The following is a 13,539-nucleotide window of genomic DNA, read 5'->3' on the forward strand; positions in this document are numbered from 1 at the left end:
ACACACACACACACACACACACACACACACACACACACACACACACACAGGAGTAAATCATTGGCCTGGCGTCACAAGCTGTCTACATCCAAATGATGGTCAGATTATAGGAAGCATCATGTTTCTTTGGGACAGCTCAGCGGCGACACAGCAGCTGTGASCATGGTGTAATGTTGTTGGACGTCACTGGAAGAAACTGCCCCAGGCTTTAAAGCTCTGCTCGTGTGTCCAGATCAGCTTGTTTAAGCATTAAAAAAACAATTTTGCAGCCCTCTTTAAAGTCGGTGGTACATTATTTTTTGCAGTGCAAGCATCTTGTCCTGCATATCAGGAGAGATATCCATTAATGTTCATCAAATATTTGACCAAAGCATTATTTAATTTACTCTAAGTCCAGTTATAAAACACTGAAATTGTTAATTCCAAAAAATGGATCTCAAACAATAGTCCATTGTTTTCCATGGAGTGCAGTTCTGGTCCTCATTTTGCAGGCCAAAGCATTTGGTGGAGTTGGTTTTATTTGGAGTAATTTTATTTTCTTATTTTGCCGTGGTTTATCTGCTGTCTGCAATTTAKGCGCTGGTGGGCTGCTCCGGAGACTAGTGTGTATATAATTAGTGGCTATAATAGCTGTGGGACTGCAAATACACAAGTAAGAGCTACAGGCTGAAGAAATCTGTGATGTCCAACATCAGACCCATCGAGCCTTATTAATCTGCTAAGTAAACTACTGAGACCTGTCTGGATAGAAGTACTCAAAAGCTTTTATCAAGAAAGAGCTTGTAGTGACTATAGCAAGCCTGATCCATGTCAGTATTACAAACACCCCACCACAAAATACCCTTTATACTAAGACTTAAGATTAACTGTAACAAGTCATTTGATTTAACTTGASAGGTAATAGCTGCAGTGATCAAGTGAAAGTTTTAGAAGATACATTTGTGTTTGTACTCCAGACCAGAGGTTCCCAAACTTTTTTGTCTTCTGACCCACAAAATAACTATGGCAAAAACTTGTGACCCCAAATATTACTGGTCTGAGTACACGAACTCTGTTAATAACCATAAAAACACAGGCTTTGTGACAATCTAAACAGCTTGTACACAAATATAAATACTTATCTTTACTTATTTTGTGTTTTTGTAATAATTATAGGGAAAATATTACATCATCAATTATTTTATTACCCTTTAAATTGATTTCTGGAGATTATCCAAGGTGCTTCATGACCCATAATTGGGTCCCAAGCCCAACTTTGGGAACCAAAGTGCATCCAAAACTTTTCAGTTTTTGACCCACAAAATAACAGTAGCAGAAACTAGTGCCCCCAGCTATTTTTGGATGGCAAACATTTGTATCAGGTCAACTTAACATGGGCACAGTAACAATATTTTATACTACATTTATCCAGTTTAAATATACTAACCTCACTCCTTTGTAACAACTAAGGCAAAAATGTAATTAATTCAGAAAATATTTTCAGGACCCCACTTTGGGTCCCGACCCCAACTTTGGGAAACACTGCTCTAGACACTGGCGTATAGCAAGAAAATCAACATAACTCGTGCAGTTAGGCTGCTGGGAAGAAAAAAACAAATCAAAAACACAACTCAACACACAGCCAGGGTGCCGTTAGTCACTGCAGACTGCTTTGGTATAGTCAAAACAAATGGTAAATGGACTGTACTTATAGAGCGCCTTTCTATCCACCCAGGACACTCAAAGCGCTTCACACTACAGACATTCACCCATTCACACACACATTCACACACTGATGATGGCAAACTACAATTGTAGCCACAGCTGCCCTGGGGCGCACTGACAGAGGTGAGGCTGCCATACACACGCGCCACCRGACCCTCTGACCACCATCAGTAGGCAAGGCGGGTAAGGYGTCTTGCCCAAGGACACAACGACTGGACGGGGATTGAACCGGCGACGTTCCGGTTCCAGGACGACTCCCCTAACCCCTCTACCACAGCCACCCCAAATGCCTGAAAACAATGCTTCTGATCTTTAATCATAGCACTTGTTGAAATGTGTTCATATCCTGTGTCCTGCTATAGAAAATACCACTTTGATGCCAACAGCATTTCAACATGAAAAAATAAAATAAAACTGAGATTCCTATGAATCTGATGTTTACATGTTTAACTTATTTAAGGGGAACACGGATATACTGGGGGGATGATCTGAAAGAAAAGGTTAAGAAAACCACTGTCATAATACTGTAACATTATTTAAAATAGTTTTATTTTTAGATATTCTGTTCACACAATTCAGAATTTGCACGTGGTTTGTCATTTTAAACACTCTTAAATGCTGTTTTCTTATTTATAATATTTAACAAATGTTTCACATATCCTTATGTGATTTTATCGGTAGAAAACACTTCAGTCATGGGAAATTATGACCACAACCCTAGAGTGGTCACTCAGAGATTGCGATACTTATGAGATGTCACTAGACTAAATTCCTTGGTGAACCTATTTGAAGACCTAAAAGATTTGCAAGTCATTACACAAACATGTTCTTATTCAGAAACTGTAGGCCATTAGAAGCTTAAAAACAAAAACTACAGAAAAATTGATGGACATGAGGTGAAGTAAGCCTGAACATTTATATCTGCAGTTATGATCCACAGGGAACATGACAAACAAGCCAGAATTAAGGTATTTGTCAGAAAAAAATAAATAAAAAGTATAAATCAATGTGAAAAATCTAACTGCTAAAATTGGTAAGAACAAATTCCTTTCCAACAAACAGTCTCTAGAGATCTGACATAAATCTCAGTGGAAAAATGTCCGGGCTGAAACTAGACTGACAAGGACAAGCAACACGTCCAAAAAAGGCAGACTTTTGAATTGCCTTTTTAATTCRCTGAACTAGAGCCAAGTTTAGTGGTGCATTTTTGTGGTGTAATGCGGGGAGTGTGATGGGAACAAAACAGGAAGCTTAAAGAACCATAAAATCTAGCGTTGATAAAATTCAACACACTTTATTGAAAAACAATTCAATATTAAAGACATTAGCTAAATGACTAAAACTTTTAACAGTTCAGGGGGAAACAGAGCATTAACAGTTTAGTGCATTTTTGAACTTTTAAGAACATAAATGTGCAGATTTAATATTTCCAAAAACAGCAAGAGAATATTTACTCATGTTCTTTTCTTTGTTTTGTTTAATAGCCTTAGTATCTCAAAAGGATTCAAAATACTCAAAGCAATAATCCTTGCTCTCCACTAATAATTACAACATTTTATAAAAGGAAAAGTAAAGATTTAATGACAGTTAGTAGCTTGTTATTGTATTTTGGGGGAAAAGACCAAAATGTTTGTTGGCTTATTTGTAACGTTAAAATTTGATTATGAGAAACTGCATGGTTACTTTCTAACAATGCCAACATTTGCATAATTGATTTGTATTTTTTATTTAAAAAAAACACACAAGTTTTCTTRGTTTTTCAATTGTTATTCATTTTTAGAAACTCCTGACATGAATGCAACATCTAAGCCGCACCATGCTTGAGCAACTCAGATGTATTGTAAAAATTCAGTCAAACCAAATTAAAATCAGTGCCATAATTGCTTTAATACATCCCAATGGCAAAAGCAACAGAAGAGCTTTCAATCAAAAYGTCGTTTTAAACATGTCTGTCACACGGAGTACAAAGCTACCTGTTGTTAGATGCAGGACTTTTTTTTTCCCAAGGAATGCCTTATGAGCACCATGTCACTGTTCTACCAGCACATTATTGCCACTAGTTGAACAACAGCCACCTCCAACAAACTCTCTGTTATCAGCCTTGTTTATTCAACCTTGCTACTCATTAGCAGACCCCCCCCTGTGGCTGTATGAATGGATATAGGAGGTCAACGTGCTGACCCTGCATGCCCACTCACTGGTCATACTGCAAATAACAGAGGGCCGTGTGTTCTGCAGATTGCATCACAACTCCACTAACGAGCAGAGCCACTGGCCTGAGAGCACTAATGCAATTATGTAACACAATTCCTCTCACTGCGAGTCAGGGCTATGGGGAGGAAGAATGAATAGGATGTGACAGTTTGTGAGTTTGTTATCTTATATTCCAATATAGACCTTAGGRTGCATTTGGTTTATATTGTTTTGATGTGCATGGAGAGAAGAGAAAACAACAAAATACATGCAGGAACATGAGAACAAAATAACAAAAAGGTCAAACATTGTTTAAAATGATGTATATCATGCATATCACTTGCTGTACATCCAATGATAATTTCCTGAAAACATTATTAATATTTAGTGGCTCATGAAATATTTTGCTAACAGATGCACAGTGGACTCCCAATAGTTAATGACAGCAATTTAGGCCAATATCTTGCATAAATACATAGAATATGTAATTGGGYTGACTCTCAGTTGCTACCACAACAAATTTTAGGCCAATACCTAAAAAGATCTGACTATAATAGATTTAAATGCATAGTATCTGCAACATGATCATTATTGCAAGTCTATTGATTAGAATGAACAAAAACACTGGTTTGTGATTAGATTATTAAATTATGATTTCTCCAAAGAGCAACAACTGCATTTTGTAATAATAAACACAAAAATGTAATAATATTATTACATAATGCAGCTGCGAGTATTACAAAATGCGTTGAAGACTTTTATTACATTTTGAATCCATTATTACATTATGTGGTTTTAGTGCTGATTTATTTGGTGCATTTTGAAGCATGATTTTATGACATTATTACTAGGCTGGGCGATAAATCGATTTAATYGATTAATTCGAATTTGCCATTTATAAAGATGTAATTTGGGGAAAATCTAGATTTTTTTTCCCACCAGTGCACTCCTTGGGGCTTCTGTAGTTCAGAGGTCATCCCACCTGTCCCTCAAGACTCTTAGTACACAACATGACAATATGGCAGCTAGTAAAGAGGATCTACTTCTCAAAAAAGGCACTGTTTCTTCAGTTTTCTGGAACTGGTTAGGTTTTGCAACCTCGGACTTGGAGCAAYAAACACCTCACTGCAAAATCTGTTTGAAGGCTCTTGATACAAAAAGCAGGGGTACAAAAAATGTTTCAACACCTGAAACAGAGGCACTCCCTTAAGTGGGAAACAAAATCGATTAAAATCGAAAATTGAATTTGGAATGAAAAAAATCTGAGATTTATTTTTTGGGCCGTATCGCCCAGCCCTAATTATTACAAAATGTGTCGTTACGGGGTATAATGCAAAATTGACGTTTTTGAGCTTTATATCATGTCATACACTCATCAAAATCACCCAGAGTGTTGGTTTGACTCACTCATGCATGTTTGAAAAACCACTGAATTTCCTGTGGTAGCCATGTGGAGCTACTGGTACAAAGCACCTCCTATTTGTACAAAGCTCCACCCTGGAGCTCAGACTGCAGCCGAGCGCCCGCCCCACAGAGTACCCCTCCAATGTTGTGAAGGCGTGCTGAAGTGGGAGTGTTGAAAATAGTAGGAGGTTCCTAAAGAGACAGAGGCTAATTTTAAGGCTTTTAGATAGGGTAGCTGACTAAATCACTACAAAMTGAGCTTGTACAGATGAACAACATGACATAAAAAGACAGAACTGAAAGTCAAAATTGTTTCTAAAATAAAGCCTAGTCTCTCAAGACATGGCACTTCCACAAGAAACAAAAAGGTACTGCAGGTCTTCAAGAAATCTCAAACACTTTTGGTTTGAAAAATAAAATTAAAACTCTGGTATTCATCAGAGAACAAACCTTTCTGCATTCCATTTGCTTACAGAAAAGGAAGTCCTTGAAGAGTGCTTTGAGAATAACGAGCTTTCTGAGCACTTCACTTCTGAACAGTAGGAATTTATGGGAGTTATATGCCATAAGTACCAGCTAGCACTAACTCAAACAATCTCTAATAGTCACATAGATTAAAAAATAACAAAGAGTGAAAATAATGTGCAAAGTATGATTTAAACACATAATTTGGGACACAAGAACTTCTCTGAGTGAATGGCTACGTTCACACTGCAGGCAAATCCGACCCAAATCTGATTTTTTTGACCCATCTGACTCATATCCGATTTTTTTTATGATAGTCTGAACGCGACAAATCCGATTTTTTCTAATCCGACCCAGGCCGTTTCAGTATGTGGTTTTAAATCGGATAYATATCTGATGTTTTCAAAGTGACTGCAGTGTGAACGCTCATGTCACATTCATCTGACTTTTTCATCAGGAGGAGGGGGTGAAGGATCGATAAGACACTAACCTCAAGTCACGCTGTTTAAATCTGTAGCTCCGTGTGTTTACAGCTCCAAAACACAAGTCCAGTTGCTTCATCTTTATATTTTTCATTAGTATGATAATAACGATGTCCAGCCTGGGTCGCGGAGAGTATCGATCCTAAAGTTAGCTACTCGGTCGATACTTTTTTCCAGCTCGTAGTTTCGTTCAAAAAAAAAAAGCTTCACTGGAGCATCCCAGTCAGAGGCAGGTTCAGATATAAAAACTGAACTAAAGAAACATGTCAGATAATTATTTAATCGGCTCTGATTAAACAACAACTTCCGATTCGATGCGCAAAATGTAGCATCCATGCAAGCTCTGTAAACAAACAAGCCGGCTGTTGACACGTCACGTCTTTTACTGCGCATGCGCGTCACATCAGTGCTGTGTTGCGTTCACACAGGGGTCTGATACAGGTCACATTTAAAATGTAATGTGAACGTTCACACAAAAAGATCGGATTTTTTCAAAAAATCGGAAATGAGCATTAAGACCTGCAGTGTGAACGTAGCCAATGTCACTGACAAACCCTAATCATATTCTTCTTCAAACATTTGTTTACCTTTTACATGAAACTCTGAAACACCACATGTATCACCAAAGATGTAGTTAGTGAAGATTACCATCCTATCACATTACATTTCAGCTTATTAGAAACAAGTTCACTTCCTAGTCTCTTATTTTAAAAAACTGCAGCAAATAAAGTAAATAAAAACAGCTTAAAATGGGTTTTGTTTGAGGCAAAGAATGCACTGGGGCACGGTGATTATCACTGTGGTTAGGATTACATTCCCCACATACAGTCTGAATTCCCTGGGTACAAATGTTAAGTGCCGAGCGTGAAGATAAGAAGAAGATGATTAGCAAAGCTGTTATTTTTACTACAATTAGACAGGACCCTTTAACCTCTTGGGTGAACCAGAACCTTCAGCTCAGTCTTCAGACAACTTGATTTATTTCCGTATTGACATTTATCTTTCCTGAAATTCAACATGATKGCAAAAAAGAGAGAAATATTTTGACCCAATCCAAAAACTATCGCTACAAAAGGACTTTTTATGTGTTTGAGTAGAGTGCCACTGCAAACTTAAAAGGCTTTCTGTAAGTAACAATTAAGTAAGTAACATTTTAGCCATTTTACATTTTAGCTGTAACATTTTAGTGTGAATGTGCTTCTTCATATTGGCTTTTAAATCAATTACCGCTATCAACAAAAGTAAAAATAAAGGAGAAAAAAAGAACAAAACAAGTATTACAGAGTATTTAATTTATTTCACTGTTTGAACAGTGTTTCATTTATTTATTTTATTATTTATAACCTTTATTTAACCATGCAAATCCCACTGAGATCCCAGATCTCTTTTACAAGGGAGGCCTGGGTATTCATGTTCATGTCTGGTAAATGTAGAAATAATAACAATACTAATTCAGATTAGTAAATAAACACATTTTTGTGAAAACCTCACTCTCCAACATGTCCCGTCCTGCAAGGATGGGCAATACTGATCTATTCAAGCAGTCCCTCACCTTTATTTCATGCCCTGCAAAAAAATTGTTTTCACGCTGAACTGTTAAGACTCTGTGACGTCTAAATAATGCAAAGTGTCTCTCAAAAAGCGAGATTCCAGGCCAAAGCGAACCACAGGGTCACGCTGTGAGTTGAGGCTGAGAACCACCCCTTACTGTGTTCCCGAGGGGTCAAGGTGACATTCCTGAACACCTCTGAGACCGATCTAATGGCGGGATTGGTGCGTGGCTTTTGTTGTTTGGGAAATAAGAGAGGATGAAAAAGGGCGTAACAAGAGACGAAAGTATGCTAACGTGAGAGAGAAGAAAAACGAGATTCTAGGGCAGCGTCATGGGCAGGTAATGGGTTAAAGGAGTGAGGCCAGGAGAGGTCGGAGTTGGGGGGGTTGAACTAGAATTGTTCTTTTTGCTTAAAACATCCAACTACATTAGGAAGAGTCATTCACAAAACATTTTAATGCTTCCAGCTTTCCAAATTATAATCCAAGTTAATTGCTGCTATTTCAGAGGTGAATGCAGGAGAGAACTGGGTTTTTATTTAACACAATTTTGCCCTGTCAGCTGTCACAAAAGGCAAAAATTCTACACTTCCTCTGTAATTGTGGCTTTGGCAGAAAAGTCAATGCCTTTTCTCTTCTGGTGTATAGACTGTAAAGCAAATTCAGATCTCTTAATTTGTATTCTCTTTTAAGCACTTTGTGTTAAAATTAAATATAGACACATGACAACTGGGCAGACAACACTATAATATTGGTTCAAGAGACACAAATAAAAGTTATAACTAAAATAGTGAACTAAATATTATTTAAAATATTTTAGAATTAATTGGGAGGGTCAATTCAATCGGTACCATTTATTACAAATCACAAATCTTTGAGGGTTATCTTAAATTATAAATAAATAAATAAATTCTGCTGTTGTTTCAAAAATGCACATAAACCCCTGCAAATCTTTAATGTATTTAATTTGAAAAACATGGCTCCTCTAAAATAACAGTGCAGGTGCAAAAATCCATCAATCAAAAAACAACAACAACAAAAAAAAAGGTAACTCTTACCGTCATAAAACCAAACGACCACAAACTTGCTATGAAGGGTCAAATAAGGATGACTTGTGAGTTCCAATTCCTTTGGGTTTTGCTACTTCTTTCTGTTGTTTTTCCCCCCCTTATTTTTCTTTCCTCAACTCTGGCTCAGTTTCTCCTCCTGGTCTCCTCCTTTACTCCTGGATCCTGCCTCGTTTAATGCCTGGGAAGCACAGAGACAACAACAGAGAGTGAGAAAGTTAGAGAGGGAGTGACAGGGAAAGAGAGTTCCCTGTTTGGGCGAAGCACTGATCAGATACAGCTATTTTCAGACTCAGGCATGCTCGGCTATGAGACTGGAAAGTTAGCCCCCCCACCCCTGCCTCTCCTGAGTGTAGACGAGTGGGGGCTAAGTGACAGACTTCACTATCTTTATTTTACCACGCACACAGGTAATCGTGCATGCATACCACGCGGTATGTGCATACGCATAAAGACACTACTCTGATCACAGAATCACAAAAAGTCCAACCTAATCCCACACTCAGCATTCTGTGGCATTTCATCAGGTGTACGGATACATTAGCCAACCAGAAGAAAGAATGAGATGTATGTTTGAGAGCTTTCGTAACGCCCCCATGGGTTTTAATGTTGACTGATGTAAAGTGGCCTTCTCCACACAGAAGCTGACAGAAATGTCAAACTGGTCTCACGTGAGATTTTCTTTCACTTCTTGCTTCTGACGGACTGCCAGTCGAGACGAGTCACTTGGGTGAATTCTCATAAGTGGTGACGCTTTTTCTTTTCTTTTCTATCCAGAACTACAAACCACRATTGGTCACACCATGCAGGAACTATACATTCAGATTATGTGTCCACTAACCTGCGTCAGTAATAAATATTGCTCCTGCTCTGTAATCTATATAGGAATGTATATTTGGAGATGACCACACACATACATTCACAGGCTGAATATACACAGGAGGGAGGTCAGCCTGAAGCACCTCTAGACCACAGACTCCCTGCTATTCCCAGAATGGTGATGTAACAACTGCTATTAGCATCTCATACTCAGTTAGAGCCTGGATACCTAAAACCAGTACAACAGCTACTGTGCAAAATGCTATTTGGACAACATCCTTTTAAATTCATAATTAATTCTCGAAGGCCTAGCATTCCTTGAAAGAGTGCATATCATCTGTCACCTTTTATAACAGAGTAATAATTCAAAATGACTGTCATAGCCATCCATCAACAGCTACACCTTATGAGACGTGTTAATACACAGTGAGTTGAGGATGACCCTCAGCTACCACCATATACATTTGATCACATTTTTGGTGATTTTAAGTAGAGACATTTTATTTTAGTTTGATTAACTGTGGCAGCAATCTTGACTTGGCTTGACTCAAAATGTCCATTAGTTGTTGAGGACATCCAATGACTGTCTTCTGAAGGTTTCAATAAAATCTGTCCAACAGTTTGTGAGATAATTTGCTAACAGACAAAGAATATTGACTGTAAACATTAATGCCAAAGATGTCATGCAGTATTAGCACTCTGAGAATGACATGTCAAGTTATAGCCAACAGTTATGTGTTTGCTTTGGTAGTCATCTTGAACAGGAGTGACTTCAAAAGTTAATCAATTGTAGATTTTCATCTCATGAACACTTTCCAAAAGATTTTCCTAAAAATTGTACAGGGGTCCATGAGGTATTAAGATATTAATGATAGAGACAAACACACATACAAAGAAAATAGTATCCCTCTGCCTTTGGAAGCAGGCAGCAATAAGCAAAACAATCATGAATCAGTTCAGAATAAAACCACTGCACAGCAGGGTCCAGGAATTTTTTGTAACAAAAAAGGGAAAAGGAAACTCTTTAACTCACGGACTTACAGTTCCATTAGTATCCTGAGTGACCTGTTCCAACTTCAATGACTCAGTGAGCAAAGATCAACTAATACTGTCACTACTTGTGGCTACCCTGTATGARTTGAGCCCACTGTTTCAAGTCTTAAAAAGGATGTAATACAATGTTTTTAGTATAACACCACAGCAATAAAACTAAAAACAAACAGATCCTGGCTCAACACTATCTGGGTCTGTTTTCACCATGCCAATAAGGAAGTGGTAATGTAAAAATCTCATTTACATGAGCGCGAATGGATCGGACGATAAGTGAGACTTCAAGCGGCTATTCTTTTGACCTTGGGGATTTTCAAAGGCCATTATTTGTGACCATGACAAAACAGCATCGGACTCCTGAAAACTTCTGGTCGCGTGCAAAGGATCACTGAGGAATGGTGAAAAGCTGACAACTGACAAGCGCTAATGATGGAACCTTGACGCCAGGACCGGACCAGTATCAGGGGACGAATAAAGTCCTGCGTTGAAACCCTCACCCAAATTCACCTTAGCAGCTTTAGCCTCTAACTTCAGTAATACTTCAAGAGATGAAGAATGACACAATTGCTTAACCGTAAATTTTTTTTTTCCTTCTTGAACAACAGCATTAACTTTAGACTTCTGGATAGATTTAAAGTTCATTTTGATTTAGATAAGCATATCGACGTTTGCTCATGAATAAAATACCATAACATCAAAAGGATTTAAAAAAGCTAAATGAGCCTAGGATCACGCTCATTAGGAGTACAAGAAGAAACTATTTTTACAGCTACTGACACAAACTCACATTCAAACACACTGACACTTTGACCTATGAGCCACTCCAGACTACAGTATTTGCGTCGACATGGTCTCACCCGTACCGTTTCAACACCTAATTCATTATCAGCCACGGCAAGGCCTCRCTATTCCCAGCTAAGTAAGTGGCAGGATATAAAAAGCAGGAGGGCTGTGTGCAGAATAAGTGTCACTTAAAAATACTTAAACCTAGGAGAAGATTAAGGAAGAACAAAATCCACAGAAACAATGCCATTTGTCTCTTGTTTTGGTTGAGTTGTTCTGGATTATGAGGTAGGTGAGYATAGATTTCATGTGATCACAAGGCCCTTTTTTCATGCAAATTGATTTCTACCTCTTTGTTGTAATATGAGCTATGTCAACACTAAAATGTAATGCTGCTTGCATTTTTTAGAATAAAAGAAGGCATAGTTTTCAAGCACTAGTAAGAATTTTTTGACAAAATAATCCTCAAATGTAACAGATTGCATGTGTGTAAACAATGTTTATTCAGCATTTCGCCTTGTATAGCAAGACAGGTAATTATGTTGTACAAAACGGTTCAAGTTTGCAATGTTTAAATAGGAAATAGATGTTATGTTAATGGAGAAATACAAAAAAAAAAGAAAAAGAAAAAAGAAAACGTCTGGAGCTACTGCTCCAAATGTTCAAGGCTACATTAGGGTTGGGCATAATCGTGTCGTGTGCAATTAATCGTCAGAAAAACATTAATCGATTATTTTTTGGCACTTGACGATTAATACGATTAATGCCGCCTGGCAGACTGACTGGTGCTCCTCTCTGCTTCAAATATGACAAGCATTTAAAAAAAGTTGTGTAATTTAGTTATCTATCAACACAAATTAAAATTTGAAGTATAGCCTGAAGTCTGTAATTCTRACACAACTTGGAACAGATTTGAATGAAGAGTAAATCTTTCCCACTAAATTGGTCATGTGACYAGGACATAAGGGTGTCCAGGGACTCCAGGGGATTAATCGTCAAATTAATCGTTATCAGCTAAATACCACAATTAATCATGATTAATTTTTTTTGCCAATATTGCCCAACCCTAGGCTACATGCATGCCAAGTATAAATAATTATTTACAAAAAATAAATTGGTCTAAATCTGCTTATCTTCATTTTAAAGTGTACTCTTATAAATAACATCATAAAGGTGAGGACAGCTGCCAAGGCGGGTGGAGATGGGCTACAAAATTATCTGCACAGCCACAGGAGTTAGGAGTTTAAGGAGCCACAGTCCTGCAAGCCATGCACGTGAAAATATACTGAGTATCAAAAATTCACAATGCGAAATTCTGGCATGCAGCTTGCTGGTCGCAAATGCTCAGAATCCAATGAAAGTGCAACTAATTACTCTTACTCTTTGCTTTTTTGAATAGCCACCAACAGTCACAACCAATATGGGTTTAAAAGAGCAAACATGCCATGCAGGCAGCATCTTAATAGTAGAAGTTAGTGGAGATTTTGACACCACAACACTTAAGCTATACATCAGCTAATGACAGAGGTTAAAATAATAAAGCCGCTAGCAGCTATGAGAAGAAGATTGCATCGAAATAAAGACGTACAACAACATACTGTAAATAAAAAGAAAATGTTAGAGACAGACATAGAAGAAAGAAACAATCAGATATATTTTGGACTTTCAGAAGAAAATGTATCACATTCTTCAAATCCCACGTGACCTGATTTAATCCCTTTTCCTCCACTGTAAACATACAAAACAATGTCTTACTTAGTAACTCTAACCTAGCAGATGGAAGTGAGTCAAAGCTGAGTGATTTTATGGCTCTATGACTATCAATCACGTCAAAACACTATGATCGCTCATTAAGCGTGCATGTTTAAGTCTCTATGAGAGGTTTATTGGCACTGCAGCCTCTTTTAGGACAGATAACCAGACAACTGTTGCTGTGTTGTTCTCTTTTTGCAGCTGCAGAAAAACACAAAACTGCACACACACACACACACACACACACACACACACACACACACACACAC

General features: G+C 37.8%; 1 protein-coding gene across 2 annotated transcripts in view; it reads right to left on the minus strand.

Moving 5' to 3' along the window:
• sorbs2a (sorbin and SH3 domain containing 2a) overlaps positions 1 to 13,539 on the minus strand; it is a gene marked incomplete in the record, with an annotated part of 49,435 nt that overhangs the window by 34,322 nt on the left and 1,574 nt on the right. For both annotated transcript variants that reach the window (XM_014011458.1, XM_014011457.1), the window contains 1 exon segment: positions 8,858 to 9,047. In XM_014011458.1, the coding sequence (XP_013866912.1) occupies positions 8,858 to 8,863 (6 nt within the window).

This window comes from Austrofundulus limnaeus, unplaced genomic scaffold, assembly GCF_001266775.1.
Source record: "Austrofundulus limnaeus strain Quisiro unplaced genomic scaffold, Austrofundulus_limnaeus-1.0 Scaffold80, whole genome shotgun sequence".
In the NCBI taxonomy this organism is placed as follows: domain Eukaryota; kingdom Metazoa; phylum Chordata; class Actinopteri; order Cyprinodontiformes; family Rivulidae; genus Austrofundulus; species Austrofundulus limnaeus.